Source organism: Clytia hemisphaerica, unplaced genomic scaffold, assembly GCF_902728285.1.
Source record: "Clytia hemisphaerica strain Z4C2 unplaced genomic scaffold, Clytia hemisphaerica genome assembly, whole genome shotgun sequence".
Lineage (NCBI taxonomy): Eukaryota > Metazoa > Cnidaria > Hydrozoa > Leptothecata > Clytiidae > Clytia > Clytia hemisphaerica.
Window position 1 is genome coordinate 509,907 of NW_027103671.1, and position 26,591 is coordinate 536,497.

Consider the following 26,591-nt stretch of genomic DNA (forward strand, 5'->3'; position numbering starts at 1 on the left):
TCAATTGGTTGGTTTTTGAATGGAAAACATGAAATTTCTCATCTTCTCAAAAACCCGGTAGGATTTTTTCAGCCAGTGCGGGTAAAAATAGCGGACCAACAATATTTTACAGTGAGGATTCGCTTGTCTCATGATTTTCAGTGGGGACATAAATTACCACTGGGGACGATATTTTGGCCATTTTTTCCAGTGGGAAGGGGTCCCAGTGAGTCTGTGAAAAAGGGGTGTTTGGTTCTCAGCCATTAGAATAATGAGGAAAAAAAATTGCAAAAGACAACCTACCCTACTCTTTCTTTTTCTCGACCGATGGATACGCGACGCCATTTGAAAGGCTGCAAGTGTTTCAAAACAATGTTTAGGTTCTTGCGATACGTTAGCTATCATCGTGATACGTGCCGATAGTGATCCCATGGCCTCACGCAATAATGTCGTCAATTTACTATCACGGTGTGGAATGTGTTTGGTACCATTTGCAATGGAGACAATGACATTTCCCAGAGCTGAGAGAGGAAGCCATGCACCTTGTCCACTATCGCGGCTCCTCTTCTTTCGGCTGCACCCGGATAAATCGATTAAATGGAATCTTGATCTTCCACCGTGAACTAAATTATAAATAAATAAATTTTTTATAGTTTTTGCCACTTTATGCACTGCAGTTTTTCAACATATATTTCCATATTACTTGGACTATGTATAGCAATGCGCCCTCCCGGTTATTACCATAATGGCTTTATGGCAACTCCTGAACTTGGGCACAGGATGTACGGTTATTACTTGGACTATTTATTTGGACTATAATCTAAATTGAAATAAAATTCTTTTCACAGACGTGAATTGAAATCTTTGAAAGAAGACAATACATATCTTTCGAAGATATGGGTTTTCGTTAAACTTGTAGGCCCATTCTATCACCTGAGACTCGCATCTAAAGGGAAAAAAAACTTACTTTCGCCAGTCCCAACTTTATCGATCATATACTGATAAACATGTAACGTAAAAATCATGTTCGAATTTCTTCGCTCGTCCGGATCCTCAATCACTTCGCCGTTTTCGTTGACTACTGGTATCGGCGTCGTTCGGGATGAGACGGCCGCGTCGAAATAAAAAGCCGCTTTCTCGGCATTTGGTGCACGTAATTCGGTAAAATCGGAAAGCTGAAAAAATCAAAACTGTCTTTTAAAAACCAAAGGAAGAAGAAACACGAAAATCTTTGATTGCGTAACATTGTTAAGAAACTGAATTTATATTGTGAACTTTATATAGCAGTACCAAAAAGGAAAATGTGCTAAAGTTTGAATTGACTAAATCCACAAAATTGAGGACTGGAGTAAGACTGAAGTAAATTGGTAGATCATGAGAAAGAAAAACTTGTGGAATAAGTTTGTTAGGTCATGAGAAAACAATAGAACCTCGAAATCCTGATTAAGTTACTTTTAGTAGTAAACCTGTGACCGCAGTCGGAGGCAGCACGAAAGCTCCTCTTTCGATAGCTATCTACCCGAAGGTAAGGGAGGGCGCCACTTCTTTCCCCTGGATTGCTCTACTTACCCTTGATCCTTCTCTTAATTGCTGAGCATCAAACTGAGAGGCATCAAGTATCAATTTTTGTACTAAGCGCAAAGTCTTTGACATGACCTAGCCGATGATTGAACCCACGACCTTGCGCACCATAGCCGGATGCTCTACCATTACACTATGGGCTTACCTGTATGCTTGATGCTCGTTCTCTTGGTAAATAGATACTTGGTGACGTTCCACCATTACTACTGCACATACTACCATTGCCTTGTTCACCCAGCAAATCTTTCAGGTTCTCTGATTTACCAACTACTTCTACTGCTGATACACGGACTGAAAAACGTGCGCCGGTTCTTAAATTGAAAGAGGAAACAATTTGTGAAAGTTGGCCTAAAAGTCAAATGACTCGATCTGTGTATGACCAGACCATAACAGTTAATTGATAATTTCAGAGTTTTGAATTCACTGCGCTATCATTAAAATACTGGCCTCTCAGTAACATCTTCCGTGTTTGGTGATAGGAGTTTTTAGGCATGTGTAGATGATATACCCAGATTAGAAATGCTACCGTTAGGATTGAAGTACCGAATTTTCAAAAAGCTTTGGATCAAGGAGTTTTTAGTCGGTCGATTTTGGTGACAATATCTCATGCCTTATGACTCGAAAATAAGAAGAATGTTATTAACATGATAGTTAAAACCAACCATCGCGTTCTTGAAAAAGAGAAAATTTTTCTTTGATTTTTTGCGTGTTAATTTCAAGGCCTTGTCTAGCCTAGTTAACTAAGCCCGTATTCACAAGGCTAGGACACACGGCTTATGGCAATATAGCGTTTTTCGGCGCTTTAAAGATTTTTTATATTTACGGATTTTAAGTTTGCCTTGGAATACTGTTATTCAGTCACAACTTAACCATCAGATTTATCCAAGTGACTGAATCAAACTAGCTTAGATTTCTAGGCTAGGCCTTGTCTACTCATTTGCGTGTAATAAAGTATTTTTAAATTTCAAATTTTCTAAGAACTTACCTTTGCTTTCGGTCATCAATAAGTTGGTATAACCATGAGATGGCACATGGTATAACGCCGATGTTATCTACGCTGTTATCTTTACCCACCATGATCGACGATTTGCCTGAAAACAAAATGGTGCAAAGTGTTTTTTATTCTTTAAATCTTTTCCTCACCATAATTTATTTGCGTGTTGAAAAGTTGAGTACTATACTATTTGGTTACTTCTTCCAGAGATATACAATCAGTTTCATTCGTAATCATCCCCAGAGTATATCTTATGTTTTCATATCACTCATACTGTTTTCGAGCTGAAATATTTTTTTACCATTAACTATATGATTTGATGTTTGACGCTCAAGGCTATGGAAATTAACGGTCAAAGTTTAGAGTACTGTTCGAAGTATCACTGGTATTCGAACTGATACGGTTTAGTATGAAACGTAGCGTTAAAACTCAGAGTTAAAACTCTACCCTTCCAACCTAACTTAGAGCACTTCCAAATCGTTTGTGGTTTTGAAAATTCGTGGGAATTTCCCTTTTTTCTAAAATATTACGACCATGATTGTGGAAACAATTCAAGCCCTCACTTTTCTCTTACCTAATTTAGGGTATCCATAAGTCAGCATACATGCATCGTTACCATTGACAACAGTGTGTAACAAATCAACCAATGTTCCCGAGCATATCTCCTGTTGAGTCGTTTCTTGTGTGAAGATATTATCGAATGAATAGATACGAGGTGCCTTATCGAAACGTTTTGACGACGACGTTTGGCCGCCGTCGTTTGACGTGGTCGTTATCGTTGACTCTCGTAAAGATACTTGTTTTTTCTTTGCGTCGACTGTGAGACATGAATCTGAGGCTCCGCGGCGCCGGTTCGTCGTGCGTAATATAACACGAACCTGTAGAAGAAAGAAAACTTTTATTTTTCGAAATGAATATAATTTCTTTTTATAAGAACGAAACATATACCTTTGAGTAATGAGAGATTTATTTTAAGATAACCGTAAACCAATTAACAGGGTCTGAAGAAAGAAATTATAGTTCGACTCAAAGGAAGTAAAAATGTACAAATCTTGCATAACACGACATTGGCTCTTTCCCGTGATTGTCGTTTTGGATTAACAAACACCATTGAACATGTGCTTTTAACACAACAGTGCCATTTAGTATCGGTATTCGATGGTCTAATAGTCTAAATTGCAATTTTATAATGTTACCAAAATTTCAAAAATTCTTCTCTCTACCCCTTGAGGTATTACAAATTATAGATCTTCGAAAGATTATATATTGGTATTCCATGCTGAGCATATTGTAATAGACCTTATCGGAGTTTTTGATTTTTCTAAAAAAGCGATGCATTGTGGGATTGTTTCGAGTGTATTACAATAGAATTCCCTCGAGGAATTCCTTGAGATTTCTATTGTAAGACACTCGAAACAATCCCACAATGCATCACTTTTTTAGAAAATCAAAAACTCCGATAAGGTCTATTGTAAGTTAGTTCTTTATTTCTTAATATTTCACTCGAATTTTTTCGAATTTTCTTGAGCACTTTGTGATTCTATTATTTCACTATATTGATATTCCTAAAGAAAAACGTAGTAATAGTACCTCAATATTTGTGTCCGGAAAAACAAGATGGTTAATCCCCTTATGAAAATTGTTTCGTGTTTATCTTTACACGGAATCAATAAATGGGAAGTAGTAGTACAGTGTTAGAACTTTTACTGTCTAAGAAAACATTCTAATTTCCTGTTTAGAATTGTCTTTTGTATGCTTGTACACGAATTAGGGATATTATGTACAGTGAAGTAATGTTTTCGTTACGTTATGTCTTTGACCAAGTTTGACAGCTTCTTGCAAATTATTCAGTCATAAAAGCTCTAAAATATATTTGCTTAATGGCCTTTATTATAGTACCTTGCACGTTTTCATATATTAGAACAAAATGTATAAGGATATAAGAACATGAGGCTTCGAGGCCCGGCAACTTTAGAACATATTCTAAGAGCACTTTAAGGCTTTGGAGACTCTGAAACTTGCAATTTCTTAAGAAACTAGACTAAAATACTCAATATATGCTGAAAATACCTTCTTAGCCTATTTACCAAAGGTGTAGTCAAAAATTCGAGTAAAAGTATTCTTACCTTCCCATGGCAATCACCACGTCTTGTTACGCCATGTTTGAACAAAGATGGTGGTGCATGGGGTGGAGTACGCATAATCATTTCACTGGTGTTCATCAAGAAAATATTCCTTGTGTTGTCAATAGCAACTGTATCTCCACCACGTTTGCCAGCATTGTTTTTATTGGTCATTCCTTTGTTATTATTTTTGGATGCTTTTTGTTGTTTGGTGGTGTTTGCACCCAAGTTGAGCTTTTGTGCCGCCCTGTGGTAAAATGAATTCTCAGATTTCATGACTGTGTATCTGTGAAATTGTCAAGTTTGTGTTTTACTTGTTATAGTTGCTCGCACAAAAATGTTTCTAAATCTGTATTCGTCTTTGCATTTCTTGCTACCTGTCTGGCTCCCTGCTTTGATTCCAATGAAGCCAAATTGATTGTTGTAAAGAGGATAAGGCTCAAATAGACTTGCAATATAAACCAAGGGTATCTTGGAGACAACACACATAAAAAAAACAGTCTTTTTAACAACAATTTGACAAAAGATAACAGTTATTTCCTCTTCTTTGCACAAATAAATTGCTCCCCTAGTTCTCATGTGAATTCAACACGTACAAAAAAAACTGTCGCTAATTTACTTTACTCAAGTTTTTTGCGTGTACTTTTTCACAACCCCCGTTTTTCTTATTGTTTTTATATCATTATGTTGCATCTCATAACCATTTAAACATCGTAGTTTTATTTACTTCTTTTTTCAATAAACAATAAATTTAATTTGGCTAATTAAAACATGATCATGCATAATTACTGATATTGCTAATTGAACTTTCCCACTTATTGATTGCCTTTGCTACATAAACAAGTAACGTTTCTCTCAATTTACTTTTCTTCCCTTTCTGTTGAAATCTAGACGAAACTTTATATTTCTGTGGGGTTTCTGACATCTATAGCTGTAGATATATTCTGAAAATGCAGGAACTAGAGAAACCTTCGGAAGTCCCAGCCGGGCTGGGATGGTCGAAGGCACCCCTTCTGCTTTGCTCTCAGACCGGTCTCAACGTTAGGACTTTTACAGGACTTTTGGGAGCCTCCAGACCGAGTTATGGCAACCAAACCGAGAAATAATTCACTTCTAGACAACCATTTTAGAAATTTTCAAAATCTCAAAAATCTTTCAATCTCATACTCTTTCTTGTCACTTAGGCTCAAACTTGAGATTTCTAAACTCATTCTTGCCTTACCGAAAAAATGCCCTTATTTGGAATTTAATGACTGTCAAAAAGATCAGATTTTCCCATGGCTATAATGCCAAAAAGAATGGATCAGCTTTGTTTATAGTTTGCATCTATGGCAACATATAGAACATTAAAATGTTCTTATCAGGTGGTCGCATTCTTCATGAAAAATCTCATTTCAAAAAGGAAAAAAATCTCATCACTTAATGACAAAGTTTACTCCCAAAAACAATTCAATTAAATCTCATTGCAATCCACCCAGCATTATCCAGCTGCTATTTAAAAGTTCAAATTGTGGTTAAAATTAGGGGGTGTACTTCTGATATGTAAAATCGTGTATCTCTGTTTGTTTCATAACACAAAATGAGTGACAGCCAAAATCTTATTCCTTTCAAGATTGTTTACATTATTGTGGTTTTCGCGCCCCTTTTGGTTTTTTTTCTTGTCGCTCAGTTGTCTTGGAGTAACCTTCCTTAAATTACTAAATTTTCCTCTCTTTCTTTGGTTTGACTGGATTTTTATTTTTTCATTGATATGTCTTTCAACAACAGCAGGAAAAGTAAGCTTTTATTGCTGTTAAACCACTCGTGTCTACTATTCATGAAAAATATGCATTTGTTTTGCATATGACCTAGCAAGCAATGATTTGTAATTTTTCAGGATATAGCTATTAGAGAGTTAGAAGGTGGGCGTTCTGGATGCTAAATGGACGTTAGATGGGCGTTATGTACCAGCTCCGCCCTGGTCTACACCACCGCTACATTCATTACTTTAGGCTTACCTAAGTCAAAAGCAATCTTTGGGTAGTTATCATCAGCTACATCGTAATTATATAATAATTCAATACTTTGAAGCAAATAATTATAGCTCACACAATCTCTCTATACAAATTCAATAACTTTATCTTGATATTTTAACCAGATTTTATTCAAGCTCTTTATCCTCATCCACCAACATCATCATCTCAAATCTTCAAACAAGATTATTTAGGAATCGACAATCTTTCAAAAATCAACAATTAGTGACCTGTCTAAATTGGATTAATCCACCTTGTCAGAATCGTTTCATTGTATACGCATGGAGACCTTTCACTGGCACCCTCACGTCGCACATCTTAAAGCCGTTGACCCTTGTGAGAAAATTACGTAATACACGTTTTTTTTTTTATAAGAACAAACTATATAAGAACATAAGGCTTTGAGGCCCAAAAATCTAAGAACATTCTAAGAACATACTAAGGCTTTGGAGACTTAAAAACATGCAATTTCTTAAGAAATTACATCAAAATGCTCAAAAAAAGCTGAAAATAAGAACATTTTAAGAACATTTTTAGGCATCAAATCCAAAAAACTAAGAACATCCGAAGGCTTCGAAAATTTTTGACGTTCTTATAAAAAAAAAAACGTGTACGATACAAAAATAGTTTTCTAATTTTCTGTGTTAGAAATACTTCTTCCTTTAAAACTACCACGGCATTTATTAAACTATAACTCTAATGGAATACTTTTAGGAGACAATTGACTGTGTTTGGGATTAATCTGGGAGGAGTTTAAAGTCTTTTGGTAACTTAATTAAAATTCATAGTCTGACCGCTATTACCTTATTTTCTTTATTACTCCGTTAACTTAATCGTTCTGTCTCTTGACCACAAATTTCATGATTCTTAATTAAATCTTAATTTCTCCACACTATTTTTTTAGGAAGTCTTTTTTAATATGAAATGAGCCCTCCGAACGATCTGGGATGCTTCAACGTAAAACTTTTTTTCTAATTGTCACACTCCCATAGCAAAGACAGAATTTCAAAGTATCGGACTAAAGAAATCAGCAAAAAAGACACTGTGACTCTTTCATGAAATTATTCCCATAATTCTTTGCTAAACAAACATGCTTACCTTAGAAAAAATGAAGCAGCAGACGGTGTATTTTCTTTATCCTTATCGGCCAATGAAATTGTTGTATCAATGTCATGTGACCGCATTTGAACCAATTGCTGATGAGAGATCGATCTGTCTCGACCACGCCCTAAACTTGAGGTATGATTTTCTCCAGGTGGTAGATTTGAATACATTTCTGATAAAGCACTCATAGGTTGTAAAGTGCGTCCGATAATTTTATCCAAATCAGTATTACACTGTCCGCATAATACCTGTTGGTGAGCTTCTAATTGGTCTTGTGTAGCTTCTTTTAGAAAATTGGCTAATGTTGGTGTTAATTCTGAGATCTGAAACGATAAGAAATTGGAGATAAATTTAGTTTAAAAGTATTATGTAAATCAACGTAAACAGCTTTAAGCTTTCATCGAGTAGTTTTTGAATAGAGAAGAACTAGAATTCTGAGCATATCATGTTTATATAAAAACATAATTGCTTCTTTTTGTTGTAGTTTTTTGTTCAACCATAATAAACAACAATTTAAGCTTCCAGTCATCTCTGGTCAGTTCTGCTTATCATCCAAACTGACACGGGACGTAGTTTGAATGTCCATGTGGATGTTTGAAACGTTAGATAGACTTGATAGTAGTAATAGTTTTAATGCCATGTATCTGCCAGGTCCTCCCTGTTCCAATTCAGCTTAACCGAAAACGAGACCAACAAGGTTTTTCCAAACTCACTACACACATTGTGTATTATTTGTATATTATCACCACAATTATTAAATTCTTTAAAAGTAACAAGTGATACAAGTTTTTCCGTCTTAAACGGATTTCCGTCTTTGCTGAGTAAGTAAAGAGGCTTTTCCATTTGGAAATTCTGTATAAGTCACCAAAATTTATGCAATATATGCTAATTTGCTATTCAAAATCCATTTTCCTTCTCAAACGAAACAGCTTGCTTTGACGAGACCACTGAACTAACACACACAAGTTATAATATAGAAATTGCCAGAGAGTAATTTCTGGTTTTCAGCACCCATTACGTTGAATTAACATACCTTTCTATCCTACACGGCTTCCTGCTCTGACTAAAACTAACTTTTATATTTTTCACCGATTAAGGAAATGAGATGTGCTTCCATTTCTTTTTCACTTTAGATTGGTTCTCAACAATCTATACATAGAAACGTAACGATTGTGTATTGTAATTTGATTCTTCCTCAATGTCACTACTTTTAGATAAGAAGCAAATCTTCTAACCTGTCACCGAGACACGTTGCCCTCTTCACGAGACTACATAATATAGATAGGAAGCAAATCTTCTGACCTGCCCCGAGACATAATGCTTCTCTTCACAAAACTACTATATAATATAGTTAAGGAAGCAACCTTCAAACCTGCCCTGGAGACCTAATGCTCCTCTTCACAAGATTTGTAATAATAAATTCTACCTTCCTATCTAATCAAAATAATAACCCTTCTTTATTTTATATTAATTTGAAACTCTCTACTTCTTGAGTTCTTAAAACCGTGTCAAATGCACGAATGAGTGTCATATTTTTCCCTATTTGTACCATAGAGTGCCATAAAATCACTTCTCCCTATATACTATTCCTATGAGTCTTGTATGTATCATATGAGTAAATAAACTATGTTCGTACTCAACTTTGCATAGTTATATCTCACCTTAAAAGATGTAACATGCTTTTTCTTGAAAATCTATTCCCTGTTTTTCCCATGAGAAGTTTGACAGAGTTACAGAAATGTCATAAACGTTTTCAAAGAGACGGTGACTTACGCTTTCATGTGAATCCAATACTTAAGGTTTTTTTCTTTTGTATATCAGGGAAAAAAAGCGGTAAAACTTTTAAGCTCTCGCAGTATTCACGTTTCAGCATGATTATCACGAGTCTATGGTGATTAATTTTGTCTTAACCAGTAGGTTTTAGAATTCCCTTGTGGAGGTCCGAGTTACAGAGGGCTGAGTTATACAGGACTGAGTTTTAGAAGGCCGAGTTATACAGAGGTCCGAGTTTTAGAAGGCCGATTTGTGGAGGACTGAGTTGTAAAGGATCGAGTTGTGAAGTAAACTACATCCATATCCATAATTCGATAGGCGATGTTTCTCTGAACTGACATTACACTGTAGTTTACTTCACAACTCGATCCTTTACAACTCAGTCCTCCACAAATCGGCCTTCTAAAACTCGGACCTCTGTATAACTCGGCCTTCTAAAACTCAGTCCTGTATAACTCAGCCCTCTGTAACTCGGACCTCCACAACTCGGCCCTTTACAACTCGGTCCTCCACAAATCGGCCTTCTAAAACTCGGACCTCTGTATAACTCGGCCTTCTAAAACTCAGTCCTGTATAACTCAGCCCTCTGTAACTCGGACCTCCACAACTCGGCCCTTTACAACTCGGTCCTCCACAAATCGGCCTTCTAAAACTCGGACCTCTGTATAACTCGGCCTTCTAAAACTCATCCCTGTATAACTCAGCCCTTTGTAACTCGGACCTCCACAATTCGGCCCTTTACAGCTCGGTCCTCCACAAATCGGCCTTCTAAAACTCGGACCTCTTTAACTCGGACCTCCACAACTTGGTCCTCTATAACTTGAACGTATCCTTTACTTAAGCAGGCAAGCTGGCCCATTCAGTAATCAAACCCTTGTAAATTGTTGTATTCAAGTTGTATAGAGAGAAATTAAACCGGAAAAAGTTCTCTTTTGAAAAAGTCAGGGAAAATTATTTTTACTAAGTGCTGGGAACCCTGGTGTGATGATGGCTCACCTCAGCTGTAACTTTGCCCAACGTTCTTTTTTCAACCTTATTATATGGACGTCAAGAGCCTCTCTGCCAGTCATAACATAGAAATGCCTAATAAAATGACCCCGATACTCACAATCAAAACACTCATATCATCACAAATCCTAGATTAATCTGATCAAAGATCACCATCTCAATGTATATAATATACATCATCGATACACCTTCCTTTTTCCCTCTGATTACATAATCCAAAAAAAAAAAACACAAAAACTCCAAATACTATCTTATAGTGATTGTATACGAAACTTTACAAACCGCAATCGATAGATTTTAAGAGGGTGAAGCTAGCCAGTTGAACCAAATTTTGTTAACAAATCAATCCACACGTAATCAATCACACTGCCTCCCCTTTCACAAACATACAATCTATGACAAGAGACCGTAGTCTTGTATCACACTCAGTCTTTAAACATTAAAAACCTGCCATGTGGTTCAACTGGCTGACATACTACTGTGACTTGGCTGTTAATTAGTCTAGATGTATTATTAAATTCAAGACGGTATTACAAAATGCCTACACGTTTTCTTTTATAAGAACAAACTATGTAAGAACTTAAGACTTCGATGGCCGAAATGCTAAAAACAAGATAAGAATATTTTAACGCTTTGGGGACTCAAAAACACCCGATTTCTCAGGGAAATGTGTAGAAATGGTCACGAAATGGAGAAAATAAGAACGTTTTAAGAACATTTTTAGGCTTAAAACTCAGAAAGTTAAGAACATCCGAAGGCTTCAAAAATTTTAGATGTTTTTATAAAAAAACGTGTTTTTAGAAAAAGCATCTCCTTTCATTGTCAAACACACGATTCACAATACAATAAACTAAGATTGAGATAAGATGATAAGAAATGCTTAAAATGGAGTTTTAAAACTTCTTTAAAGCAAATCTTTATTCCTTTTAATTTTTGTATGTTAATCTGGTTGTAGCATACAATGCTTTGCCGCCCCATTTTATAACATGTCCGTTACTAATAAACAAGCAATATTCTCTGGGAAAGCCATTCCCCTTTTTCGCCCAAATGACCTCTTTACTAATGACATCAATATGCCTAAGGCACATAAACGTAAAGGTAGTACTAGTAATTAATGCAACCTTACTTTTCCAGAGTTTCCGCAGATTGCGATCTAATCAATCTTTGAACCGATTTGGAGTTGAGAAGAATAAGAAACTACTCAATCAAAGGTAGATCCAGTCCAGCATTACCAGCCGAAAAATTACAAAAAAACCCTTTAAAATGATAAATAGTCTCACTTAACTATCATCATCAAAGCCAACTAACTATTATAAGGATATAGCCTTGACACAAAGATAATTATTTAAATTCGATACAATAACTTTCTCAACAAAAAAAAACAGACAAACAAATAAACAATTTCATAGAGGATTTTTGTTTTCTCTCTTAATTTCAATAGTACAAGACAAAGTATAAACTCGGCAAAGTAAGCTTGCGGTAGAGCTCATACTAAATTCCGTAGGCATACCATCAAAAAGTTACCCACTTTCTTAGTCTATATCGCGTCAAAGAAACTCGACTTAATCCTTGCTCTCAAAGGCACTTTAAAAAGTATTTCTTTAAATAAAGTCTGACACATAACATCGGCCTGTCCATACAGGCCACAGTAAGGAATATTGGCGATTCATACAATCTTAGTAATAGCGTTAAGTATTCAAGACCCTTTAAATCAGAGAGCTGCGTCACATGGTGAGATAAAACATCAACAAATCCAAATATAATCTTAAATGCGCCGCAGAAAAGATTATACACGTTTTGTAATAAGAACATCCAAAATGTTTTAAGCCTTCGAATGTTCTTATAATGTTCTTAATTTCACCATTTTGTGAGATTTTTTGTGCAATTTCCTAAGATATTGCGCGTGTTTTAGAGTTCATTTAATCACTTGAAATATTTTTACTAACTTGTTCTTAAGATTTTGGCTTTAAGTCTTCTGTTCTTTTATAGTTTGTTCTCATAAAAAAACGTGTATAGGCGTCTACTTCCTTCTTTTAAGTCAAGAAAATCCCATAGTAAGAGAGATACCGCTTAAGACTCTTAAGCTCTGTCGAGTGTTTTGTTTATTTTTCTGTGTCTTTCGCCTTTATACGCTCAAAAAGTATCGTTCCTATGAAACAAGATTACCGGGCATTTTTTCACAGACTATTCTATGTGTAGACAGACTACTTAATAAGCGGCAGAACCAATATTGATCAGTTTGTTTCCTGGCAAATACATTATCATGAACTTTTGCACCATGAATGGGAGATCCGAGATGCCAGGGCCGATTTATGTCACATGCCTGAAGTTATTGCATCGAAACTATCTTAGATTCAGAAATTTGCAAGTCGTTCGATCCTGAAAATTTACTCTTAATCTCTCTCTGTTTTAGAATTTATTAAAATATTTTCCTGTTCTTGCAACAGACGTCTTTGGTAAAAAAATTTATTTTATTCCTTTTCAGAAAATACCATTCAGTATCACCAACAAAGCACTCTAGGCCTATCATCCAGCCAAAGTTAAATCAGCCAGGTACACCAAAAACAGGTATTTCTTTTAAACCGCTGCGTCCGCTCTTATTAAAACATTAGAGTCTGCAACAATCCAACAAATTCTTCGTCCACCCCTATCTATAAGTACCAGCTTTCCCTGAAATCTAAACTATGGCGACAGACTATTAAACTTTTTATCGCGTGTGCCTCAAACGCACTAATATTCAAAGAAAATAATGGAGAGTAAATATCCTCAATATTCATACACTGTGATGCTCACGGTACAATCTTGTTGATTAAACTACTGACGGACCCTACTCTTTGGGAACAGTAGACACGTTTGAAAATATCAGATATCCTTTGTAGATAGGAGAAGAAAATGCCGTTCTTTGCTGATGTATCACATTGAATAAACATAGCTAAATCCGTGAAAATTTATAAACCACGTAGCTGGATAAGCTTCCAACATATCTAATCTTCAAAATGCGTAAATAAAATATTGACGTTCAACCTGATCATCAAATCCCTCAAATGACGTTAAAAGTAGGTAGCTACATTGCTATTTGACACTAATACATACACAAGGAAAAAAATTGTCCTTATCTAATACAATACAGAACAAGAAAGAAAATATCCCAAAATCGTTTATAAAAATAATCGATAAGTAAACGAAAGGGTGGAGAGAGGAGGAGCACCTCTAATAAAAATGAATCCTAGTTTTGAAAATAATAAAAAAACTCTTGTTATTTACTGATATTGGATATTGATAATGTCATATTGACCAATCAGATTCCAAGGATTTTCTTTTATCCCTTGATCGATCTGTTTTAGCCTATCAGGGATTAATTCATATGTTTTCATATAGAATAATTTTATAATATTTTAAAGCACGAAAATCTTGATATTATTTTTCAACGGATTATTTTTTGAGCTAAGATGGCAGAAGGGGAACTATTTTTCTTCACAAGGTTTTCTACGTCAAAACTTTTTTTAAGAAAAAATCTCGAAAACAGTCTTATTAAGAAAAGGTGTACTATTTTTGAAAAAGACAGAATGTTTTTCCTTCCCAAGATTCATTATTTTCAAATACACTCATCAATTAAGGTCTCCATGCTCCAAAAAAATAACTTATATTTTCTTATAAAAAGTCTCAGAACTGATATTAACTTATGGTAGGATAATACAGGACAGCAGACTTGATATTTGTTAAAAAAGGGAGGAGCTAATCTAAACCGCAATGTCTCTGAGTCCTTCTTCTCTCGTGTCTTTAAACCTAAAATACTCGTATCAATCATTCGTTTGATGGAGGCTCGAAGAAAGACAAGCTAAATCGAAAAATTGATTCATACAATCATCAAATGCAAAGGTCAGCTCTAACGACGGTTTAATAGAAGTCAAAATTTGAGTTTGAAATTAATTTTCATTTTTGATTTTGATCTATCGATGTACAGTACTAAAGATTTAAAAGATTAGTTTATTCTTCCTCTACTGTATACTCAAAAATATTTCATCATGGGGACCCTCAGAGAGACAATTTTTCGAAAAATTGTCTTCGATTTTCGAAAATTTTCCTACTCTTAGACTCTGCTAAGTTAGAAAGGAGCTTCAGCTCCTTCAATGTTTTTTTGCGAAAACCAAAAATCTTCCTAAAAACCAATTACAGTAATTTCTCTGAAAGGTTTTCTAAAATATTCTTTACATACCTCATATTTCAAATTCATTTCTTCCATAACTTCAACAAAATTTCCCCAACATAATTACTTAGTAGCAATTCGCTAAAACACAGTTACTTTTTGCACATTGCAAAATTGTTAATCTTCTATAATATCTCCTATCTCTCTGCTACCATATCCTTTCTTAATCTTGTTTCTAAATTTAAGTAGTTTTCCATATAGCTCATAATTCTATTTTGGTCGATCGCTATCTTTTCGCGAGTTGTCAATCATGATTCTATATATCTCCCTTCAGATGCAAATCTACCAATAATTTGGTATATGAGAGAATTCCACTTTAATCCTTTACAATAACAAATGGATGATGAAGAAAAGCGCTGTAAAATTTGTAACGTAGAGAACAAGTAGAAGTAATAATAGATCAGGGGGGGGTTCAAAAATGACCATATGTGTGGTCCATAATTAGGTCTTTGAAATCGGACCCTACAGGGCAGAGGAAATTTAGCTAAATTTGAATAATTTGGGCAAAAAATCGGCCCTTACGGTGCATTTACTTGAAAGTTTTTGACTATTTAAGGAAAATAAGGTCACGCTTTCCAAATTTTATACCCTTAGAGTGGCCCCTCCCCCTGGATCTGATTGATATGAAAAGGGAACAATTCGACTACCTACCAGTGACACATTGCAAACCTTGCCAACTTTACATCCTCTCAAATCTTCAACTCCAAAAAACCATTTCATATCGAGTCCAAGAATTCAAAATTGAAAACTTCAGGCAACTATCTGTTCAAGGGTTCTAAGTTCCTCAATTGTATGTCAATTTACGAAGGACTTCTACATCAAATTGCTCTGGCTTAACCTCTCATTTATAGCTTCACAAACTTATTCAAAAATGCCTTAAGATACTAGATAATTTCTTATGGCACAAGGACTTCCCTGAAAATGCCTTAGAAATTCTTCTTATATATCGTCACCTCTGACGCATTTCTGCTCCACCCACTAAATAATATACTTCCACCGTAATAATTACCCAACGGTTGTCATACATAAAGTAAATTTAAATCTAAAACGTATTAAAGTTTCCTTTGTAAAAACTAAATACCATGCTTTTTTAATGACGTTACCAGCTAATTAAAAAACTCATTAAAGATACTTAATTAACCATTCGTAATTAATCCAGTTTTGGGATATTATACAGTATTTTTTTAATAGTAAAGTTTAAGAAACCCCTAAATATACCACATTTTATTTAATTGGATGTACTGTGTTATGATTTGATCAGCCTGTCCACAAAAAACATTTACTGTCTAAATTTCTGACTTAATAGCAGCAAAGTTCTTTATTTTCGATGATAATCTTGTATTGGTTAGTACAAAGTAAAAATTTATCGTTGAGAAAACATTCTCCACGTTGCCCGATGATGGGAGAAGAATCTTTCGAACTCGAAACGGAGCCTAATGTAGATCTCGCTCGCTCCATTCCACGATAAACTTCCCCGGGGGGGGGGGGTACTTAGGCAAATGGAGGGTACGGTATGTGCCGCCCTTAAGGGTACCTTTATTGGACTTCCAAAGTCCCGCTAAGGGTCGTAAAACTCCCAAAATTTTCCTTTGTTTTCTCCTTTTTAGTCTAAGGGTCCAAAGTTCGAAAGTCGGGCAGCACCCCCCCCCCCCCCCCCCGTCAGCTCGCAACCCTAGTACCCCCCCCCCCCCCCCCCCTAAACTTCCAATATAAAAATTCAAAAATTAGAACAAAAATTTAAGGTCATCTAACAGAGAGAGATTCTTCCATAACATCCAGAAGTCAAGAGAAACCTAGTTAGTCTTTTTTCCAGTATCCATTTAAAAGCTTCGATTTACACTTCCTAACCCATCTTTTCCAAACATCAGATGGACTTTGAATATTTAAACAGAAGGTCCCTTTTAAAAAGTACCATGAACAAAAAATTGTTGCAAACAATATTTTTTCAATACAAAACCTTTCATTGTTTAGAGAAAATATGACATGATAACACGAAAAATGCCCATTCCATTTGATGGAAGAACAAAAGAAAAATTGAAGATTTTTAAAATTAAAAACAAGAAACGAATAATCACTAATTTGATATTTAGATAAGACAAGTAAGCAAGTATTCGAAGAAAATCACTACATTACCCTGCCAAAAATCACATTCACTATCGATGGACTTGCAATGAAAACATAGAAAATTCTTAAACATCCAACTTTTAGGTGATATTTAAAGTACCTGTGAAATATACTACTCTGGACTTTTTTTTGAATTTCATCCTCTCTTTGTAGAAGAATTCTGTTTTTCGTCACATGGCTCTTAATAAATAGAGTATAGTTGATAGACATCTTAAGCTTAAAAAAAAGTGAAAATCTTTCATAAAATTTCACAGAAATTCGAAATATATAACCCCCTTTTTCTTCTGTTAAAATTCTTCCTTATGAAGTATTCTATTTCCAGAAAATGTTTCAGCCTCTTTTTTCTGATTGTTTTTATAAGAACACTAACTCGTACTCACACTGTTTTCTAGATTAGATCCTGAAAACTATGAAATTGACCGCTCTTCCAGAGAATGCTCTTAAATCCCTGTGGTTGAGAAGCTTGGTGTTTATTGTTCAGTTCATGGATAGCTAAACATTCTGAAATCTTTCAATATCAGTACAAACTCAGCACTTTTATGCTAAGATGGTGTCAACCAAAGATAGTTCTTATAAAAAGATTTCTTTGAAATTTTCTGTTTTAAAACTGAAGTGAGACCTAGCCTTGGCGCCTTTTGATCAATTTACTCCAACTTGTAATATGCTTCTATACAGTCTTCAACCTTCTTTTTCACCACGTTTACCTTAGCAAAGTAAAATAGCCGAAAATTAATCTCCTAGACAACTCACGAGTTAGCATTGCTATACCAAGTTATCAAGGTCTACACACCAAAGTTATAGTAGATATACTCCAAATTATAAATTCTCCCTTTATAATTGCTAAGAAGTACTACATCCCCATACAAAGATAGTTCATCTAATTTTTCGACCCGTTCTTAGTCCACGCAAGGACCTCGTCGCAAAGGTGTCTTTTGTTTTACCCTTGTAGCTACAGACGTTACTGAGTAAGCTTCTGAAGTCCATTCGCTTCGAGTTTGCACTCTTTTTTCTATGGTGTGGAAGTCACTCTGGAGTTATAATCAGCCTGACATGGTTTCTACAGCGAAAAAGAGTGCACGCTTAAACCGAACGAACATCAATTCCTTTAAAAGATTTTTGCAGGTCGAGTATTCAGAGTTCTGAAGTCCAAAGCCACTTTTGTTCCAAAATTACAAAGCTGCCTTCAAAAAACTCATTTGTCTTCAGGCCTTCTCCTCAGCTAGGCCTCCCATCTCTCTTTCCATTATGTCTCTTTTTTACACAAAGTATCAAAGTTTATTAATTATTGAGTGTGCATCAGTAGACACGAACATGCACCTTACAGCTCTCACGAAAACTGTCAAGCTGTGTGTCTGGCTACTTAGAACCCCATGACGTCATAACAAGTCTTCTTCTCTACGTACAAGAGAGTTATCTATTTCTTTCATCTCTCAAAATAAGGGAGATAAATTTGCTTGTTTTCTCCATGTATTCTCAATAGAACTATGCGTTTTAATAAGAATAAACAATATAAGAACATAAGGCTTCGATGGCCATAATATTTAGAAGTTAAGAATATTTAACGACTTTGCAGACCCTAAAACACCCAATTTCGTAAGAAAACGGCCAAAAATACTCACAAAATATGAAAATAAGAACACGTTTAAAACATTTTTAGGCTTAAAACTAAAAAAGTTAAGAACATCTAAAGGCTTCAAAGGGGGGGGGGGGGGGGTTGTACTTTTACGGTGTGACGGGATTGGCCCTTTTTTACTACGGTATTACGGGATTTGACGGAAAAAAAGACGGGAAAACGGTATTTTAAAATCAGACGGTGACGGTATTTTGCCTTATTTTTTGTCATTATGCCGGTATTTGAACCTGTACAAACCGGTGTGACGGTGTTATTATCTTTTTCAATTTTCGGGATTCCGGGATTCAGCAAAAATTTTGACGGGAAAACGGTATTTCGAACCCCTACAAACCCCCCCTTCAAAAGTTTTGGATGTTCTTATGAAAAACGTGAATCTCATTACTGGTTCAAACCCATACAAAAAAGAATAGCTAGAAGAACTGGCTACTTGAGTGTTGTTTTATTTGTTGTAAATCTCATTTCTCCTTTTCATCCAACAAACATCTTTATGTGTTGAAATAGGTTAAAAATATATCATCGAGATCTCGTTCTTAACTGCGAAAGTGATTGCTTGTGTGAAACCAAACTATCTATCAACAGCTATGTAACATTATGTGCACATGATATAAATCAAACATCACATCTAGAGCTACTGGACATTGTTACCCAATTTTAGGTAAAAAAGTATCCCCAAAATTGATCTAGATCTTTTTGGGCTTGCCCTTTTTCGCAACAATAAACCTAGCGGTAAAATGCGTAAAAAAACAACTCACATATCACATCATTAAGCAGAGCCGTGTGAAAACATTTACTTAATCATTTGTTGCTTCGCGTCTTTGCTAGATACCTTTCTGTACAGCTAACAATCACAGATCATTAGCGTGGCGACATTAAAAAGACCGTCTTGTTCGCTCCAAATTTTCCCAGCGTTTGAGGTCATATTAGGTTGCAAAAAGGGTTTGCTGTTTTTTAGTATCTTGACGTCATTTATATCCAATCACGTCATTATAATATTATGTAATCTAAACATGATCAAGCATGCTCTGGAGGTAATGTCGATATTAATCTCCGAGTAGATCCAATTACTCCGAGCATGGTACGTATTCACGGTAATAGCTTAATATAAGGAGAACTTACGCAATAACTGCACCAAAAGCAGACGTCAATCATTAACATGGAAGCCAATTGATTACGCTTTCGTTTTCAGGCAAAAAGCAACGCGGTTTTAGATGATTTGCCTGAAAAGCCAGGTCAAATCATTACATCTTATCTGTATAGCAGAGCTTGATGTGCGCAGAATGGATGGTCTGTTATGAGATTAAGTCAGTATACACATATCCATACTTGCGCCAAAAGTTGTATGACAGAGGATCGTTTTGAATTTGTAAGAGTCAGTTGACGTCAAATTGTCTGAAGCTCCCTCATTTAGCTATAGACATTTGCGATAGCATCCTACCTGGCTAACTCGAACCTAGCCCCTTTTGATTGACGAACGATTTCAAAATATACTCTTGTTATAAATTTCTCATGCTCCGAGTCTGCGATTTTTGACGAAACCAAAATGTACCCAATTCAAAGAAAATACAAGAATCTACCCAACAACAATCTCATTTACAACTATCAATAAATTGATCTACACACGGTTACTCATCATCATCATCTTCAATCTAGGTTTGTGAAGACCGAAATCACACAGTACTACACACCATATTCAAGCTCTAAAATTCTCTCTAAAAATTCATAAAATTCTTTCTCCGTGTGTAAATGCAAGCAAAAACCTGATCATGGAGGAATATGTATTTGCTCTAAGTAGGATCACATCATATATTTATTTCCTATCAAATAAACATATCATCACGAAGAAGAGAGTATTTATTTATTTACATAATTTCTGCTGTTAGTAGGTGGAGAACTTTATTCCTGCAAACAAGCAACAGTGGTGGATCTGAGTTGGATAGAAAATATATGAGGGAGAGTGTTTCTTTCAGCCATACTCCTAATAAGGAAATCAAGACTCTTCGTTATAAATTTTGAACCTCCCTTATATCCGCCACTGGAACGAAAAATATCCAATGTTCCCATATTTTATGTGTACGAACAGAATTCACATCTCGAATAAAAACTTTGACTCCTTATAAGAACAAGAACAAGAACGAACATTATGTAAGTCAATCAATATGTCAAAATGAATAAGATATAATGGACGTATTCCCAGTTTACTTCGGGTTTACTTATCTTAAAGTTGCTAATAACAGGGGGAATCCTAAAATCTTACCTAGGAAAAATCTATGCTCTGATCCTTTTGCTTTTTATCTAATTGGCCCAGCAGCGCAGCGTAGTGGGCCTTTCATCTGCACAGTGCCCGTACGTTTGTTAGTTACGCAAAGCAATTAGGCGGTGTTCCGCGAGAGTACATATATTTTCCAGGCTAAACTCAGCGCTATAATGTAAAGGGATCGACAGGGATCGTCATTGTCAATGTTGTCTGTCGGGTAGCATACAATTATCTATCCTCTAGCAAAGCCGAGCAAAGCCATATGTTGATATATGGCTGAAGACCGTATCTTGTTATTGTCTGTATTTCGTATAGTCTACCACCTACCTGCTTTCAGCTGGTCTGGTAAATGCTGAGTCGTTAGATATATTTAATGATAAATTAGTGGCCTTCCTCAAATAGATTATTTTCTTAAGTTTGCTTCAAATCTCAGTGTTAATTAATCTTGTCTTGTCTTATCAAGTTTTCAAAATTCTTTCAGTGATGCGTGAGGTCATAACTTCTTCTGTAGTTTTTCTCCTCAATTCAACCTTGCAATCTAATTTATTTCAATTTATCTTATGTTTTATATATTAGTTAATAAAATGTTTTTACTCAAAATTGTTTTTATCCTTCACATATTTTATCGTTCACATTTTTAGCCTTTTAGTTTGTTTTCAATGTCAATACAGCCATGTAGCTCTTTTTGGTAACCAATTAAATTCCTCAGTAATCTAAGTTCTTTTTTCTGCAATATTCAATTACCTCTTAATCCAAAGTGGTTGCCTTTTTATTAAATTCTAGATTTTATTATATTTAGATAGATTTTATTTTATTACCATTTTATTTTACATTCAGGAAATTGTACGTATGTACCCTCTGAATTATTGAATAGAAATAGAAAAAATACATAGACTATCTTCAACTCAACGTGGAGTGTTCAACGTGAGCTCTTTTTCTCTCAAAGACTGAGAAGTAAAGAGGATAAATCAAGATTTTGCTGTCACTGACTGCTGCTGCCATTCATAAAGGTAAATCTCTATTGTGTGCTCCAGTAGTATCATAAGAATATTGGCCTTTTGCAACAAGACACTCTGGGAAATACAAAAAATCTGCAAGGTTAATTCTCAAATTAAGGGCTAGGTAGGGTAAGAATCAGGCAATTCCACTTATACAAAAAGTGCAGCGCAGGTCACTATTGGGTCGTTTGGCGTCTGCTTTTATTTTGAAAACAGCTATTCTATCCATTACGTCGGTCGGTCGGTCGATACTCAAAACCAGACGGATCTCAATCAAACGGAACCGATGATCGAGCCAATCGAACCAGATCGAACGCAATCGAACGATTAAAATTGATTGGCCTTTTGCAACAAGACATTCTCAAATTAAGGGCTAGGTAGGAGGGGTAAGAATCAGGCAATTTCACTTACAAAAAATGCAGCGCAGGTCACTACCGGGTTGTCTGGCGTATGCTTTGATTTTGAAAACAGCTATTCTATCTATTACTTCCGTCTGCCAATAATAGGGTCAGTCTGTTGATAACCAGAACCGATGATTACGATTGAGCCAGATCGAACGCAAGCGAACGATTAAAATTAGATTGTTGAACGCAATCGAATCTCAATCGAATATTAGGCCGATGGAATTTAATGTTATGTTTACCGTAAGCCGCCCGCATGTCAAAAAAACTGCCGCGCCAAGTTGCCATTATTTTGTTATTTTGGCGCTTCATCAAGATTTTGAAAGATCAAAACAAACGGTCCGGCAAATATCCGTTTAAAAATGAACCCGTACGGCCCTACCATCTCATCTACCAAAAGTGCGCTTCTTTGATTTTTATAATTATGGAGATAATTTTTTTGCTCGCAACTTATTGAGAATTATCTCCCTAAAATAATGAATAATGAATAATGAAAACTTGGCCGCATCGAATTCTGAAGATCGTCATAACGATAAACATATCATTAAATTCCATCAGCCTTGTTCGATTGAGATTCGATTGGGTTCGATTGCATTCGATTCAATGACTCGAACAAAAATCTCAATCAAACGAATCAAATATTACCTAGAATTCGGTCGTTGGATTGAGATTCGATTGCGTTCAACAATCGAATTTCAATTCCGTTTGATTGAGATCGTCTGGTCGAAATGGAGAAAAAATTTTTACTTGAGGTAGCAAAAACTTGAAATTCACCAATTTCAGTTCTAAAAACCAAAATTGATTCTTGCCGTCAATCATTAAAAAAAGGTAATAGAAAGGGAAGATTTGCCTGGCCATCCGCCAAAATAAGTTCTTGTCAAAATTTAAAATATATTCATTCACCAAAATTCGTTCTCACAAAGATAAAAATTTTTGCTGACTTTAGTTGTTTGCCAAATTAAGTTTTTGCCAAAAAATGTTCCCTTAAAGGTATTACTCCAGGCCATGCCTAATGATTGTACTTTTTGTTAATAAGAATCATATTTGTTTTTCTTTTTGAACAGTTTTGGACCATCATCCATATACATCAAGACTGTTATCGTACATCATATCCAGACTGATTGGTTCCCACTGATTGATTGATACCCAAATCTTAAGGTGAGTTTGAATTTGATTTTCTTCAGGATTTATCATTGAAAGGCTTAAGAACCTAATGACCTAAGTGAAAATCAAGTTGTGTATTACCATTTACTGCAAAATCTTTGTGAGGTTGGGGGAAGTGTGGTAAAGAGAAGCCCATTGTTGGTTATAGTCTAGAGAAGGATTTTTTTTTTTGATTCGTAATTTTTTGTCCTTTTTGTTTGAAACTTTTAAAGGGATAACCAGATAAAATATGAAAATTGGCTAAAAGATTCTTTCCACGGTCCTTAGTAAGCCCTCCAAATATTTTTGAGAAATAACATTCCAGATTCAAGATATGACAATTAGAAATCTCAGTTTTTCGTACCTCACACGTACCTCACGTTGAAATTCTATTGTTTTCCAGCAGAAATTAAAAATTAAAAACCTAAATATTTCGACTTTGAAAAACAATTAGCCTGTAAAATTTGGAGGTTTTGCTAAGGACTATGGAAGGAATCTTTGGGCTGAATTTTATTTTTTATCTGGTCTGATCTGGTTATCCCTTTAAGGTAGCTGCCCTGGAAATGAGATTTTCACTTGTATTTGTAAAACATCATGATCAGATTTCATCTCGGGTTCTTTATGTTGTGCGAAAAAATTGTGACCTACAAATGCTTGCACGCCTCAATTTTCAACAAAAAGCAAGTGTCTTCCTAACGGGTGGACATAATTATGAAAGTCTTCCAAAACTTGGAACAAGCTTACGCTGCACTTGAGCTTTACGATTTATGAACATGGTAGTATACTCCAGTTTTAACGCGACTGTTTGCGTAATTTCGTTTTTGTTTTTATTTTTCAGGGTTCATCATTCAGTGTATAGCTACTCTGGTCAATCTGGATTTACATTAGATAGCTTGGTTATACAAAGCTAACTTGGATTTACACAGTTAACTCAGATTTAAAGGATTCCCCTCGATTCACTTGGCTCACCAGAATACACTTGGAATACTTTGTTTTACTCAGTTTATTTGTTTTTACACGGCTCAATTGATACTACTCGGCTCACTTGATATTACTCGGCTCACTTGATATTACTTGGCTCACTTGATATTACTCGGCTCACTTGATATTACTCGGCTAACTTGATAATACTCGGCTCACTTGATACTACTCAGCTCACTTGATACTACTCAGCTCACTTGATACTACTCGGCTAACTTGATATTACTCGGCTAACTTGATATTACTCAGCTAACTTGACACTACTCAGCTAACTTGATATTACTCGACTAACTTGATAGTACTCGGCTCACTTGATTCAATTAACTTGTGTTTCATTTGGGTAACTCAGATTCCCGAGGCTAACCCGGAATTTATGATTTTTTTTTGACATTTCATTGTTTACCACTTACTTGCTCAGCTTTTTTAACTTATTAAAAAACAATAGGCTATTAAAATAAATATACATTATATTTGAAACTGACGTATTTATCATTTTTTTACATTCCCCTTTTCAGAACATGATATCAATCGAAGCATCCCATAGTTAAATCGGCAACTTTAACGGGACAAGGCAATATGATCTCCGCTCAATTTATCGTCATTTAGTAGTCAACTCTTCTATTTCAAGCAAAACTTCAAAACTTTCTTTGTCTGTGGTCATGGTAGAACTCTCCATATCAGACAACTTGTGAAATAGTGACGGGAGATTTTTTACTATCTTTACAAAGTGACAATCAATTTTGCAAACGAAGGGATCAATTTTTCCTTCAAAAAAAGGTGGGGGGGGGGTGGGGTGAAATAGTGAAGGGAGATTTTTTTAGTACCATTAAAAAGTGACAATGTCTAGATATATTACATGTTAAAAACTGCTATTGCTATTTACATATTCAGGAACTCTTGCTCGTCTAGTTGTTTGATCATCGATCCCTACAATGTGAAAAAAAAAACAGTAGACTCCCGGTTATTCGAAGCTCCAAGGGGATAAGAATTTACTTCGAATAACTGAAAAATTCGTTTTAAGATTAATAAATCAATTCGTTTTAATCAATCTACTGTAGCAAGTATCCTTGTATTTTGTCTCTATTACAGATTTTTTAAGCTGGGCCTTCACGCCCTTGGGCGCCTTGTTTTGTTTATCACATCGCGAGATTAGTTCTTCATAACTCAATGCATTTAAGTGCTTTTAACTATCATATTTATTTTTGATGATGACAAATTATTTACTTTGACTTACCATATATCCTCTTTGTTCTTTTTCCTTATTTACAAACACTGTATTTATTTTTCTCCTCCCAATTTTTCTCACACTCGGGAGGTCGTCTCCTCAAACACCAGCATGCAACGCTTGTTAGTTTTCTAGAACTAGCTTGTAGCTAACTTTGGCTCTGTGATTTTTTACTGTTAAGAATTTTAAATAATCATAGTTGCTGAAATCGTCTTTCTAAGATTTGGATTTCATCATTAAAAACCAAATCTACTGAGAGTTCATACATTGCCAGTACAAAGCACACAAAGCATACAAAGTTCTCAAATCAACAATCATAATATTCAATGATGTCCCTGGCAATCAGCTAGAATCTAACTCGATTCCATTCATGATGCCGAAAATTCGCCATGTCCCTTCATAATTTCTCTCGTCTGTATTCAAGCAGCTCGGAATCATCTAAAACTGATTTAAATTCCAGATTCATATTTGTCCCTCTCTTCATCAAATTAAATAACCTCGTCATGTGATCAACTAAAAATGATTGTATAAAAATGTTTGAAATATATATCCTCCCATTACTATAAGCCTAATTAGATTTTACCCCCTTGATTTTTTATAATAATATCCTAGTACTAATATGTTTTTGTATAAGAAATCCTGAGTTTATTATTGGTAGATCTTAGCTAAGTTTCAGTTTAAACTAATTTTGAAGTCTGGGAGAAAGATTTAAATAACTTTAGGTTTTAGATTGGAGCTGGGCCATAATCTCATTACAACTTTTCTAAGCAACATTCTTTATAATTTTTGTTTTCTTATAGAAAATCTTTGCAATGGAATTGAGAAGACGACATTAGAATCGACATTTCATCAGGTATTGCACATCTTTTTATAATCGCAAACTATATAAGAACATAAGGCTATGCTGGTCAAAATATTAAAAAACATGTTCAGAACATTTTAACGCTTTTTGAACATAAATGCACAAAAGCTGCTCACGAAATAGTGAAAATAAGGATTACCGGACGTTTCCCCGACGGACTTTTCCCCGACGGACTTTTCCCCGACGGAC

General features: G+C 35.2%; 1 protein-coding gene and 1 long non-coding RNA gene across 3 annotated transcripts in view; one reads left to right on the forward strand and one right to left on the reverse strand.

Moving 5' to 3' along the window:
* LOC136803364 (uncharacterized) overlaps positions 1-26,591 on the reverse strand; it is a 45,202-nt gene that overhangs the window by 4,707 nt on the left and 13,904 nt on the right. For both annotated transcript variants that reach the window (XM_067060088.1, XM_067060089.1), the window contains exons 2-8: positions 7,788-8,116; positions 4,681-4,924; positions 3,129-3,432; positions 2,546-2,651; positions 1,706-1,871; positions 947-1,154; positions 283-602 (exon numbers count right to left, since the gene is read on the reverse strand). In XM_067060088.1, coding sequence (XP_066916189.1) covers positions 283-602; positions 947-1,154; positions 1,706-1,871; positions 2,546-2,651; positions 3,129-3,432; positions 4,681-4,924; positions 7,788-8,116 — 1,677 coding nt within the window. The remainder of the gene's footprint in view (positions 1-282; positions 603-946; positions 1,155-1,705; positions 1,872-2,545; positions 2,652-3,128; positions 3,433-4,680; positions 4,925-7,787; positions 8,117-26,591) is intronic.
* LOC136803363 (uncharacterized) lies at positions 22,990-24,796 on the forward strand. Its single transcript, XR_010846139.1, has 2 exons — positions 22,990-23,349; positions 24,173-24,796. It is a non-coding gene; the product is annotated as an uncharacterized lncRNA (long non-coding RNA).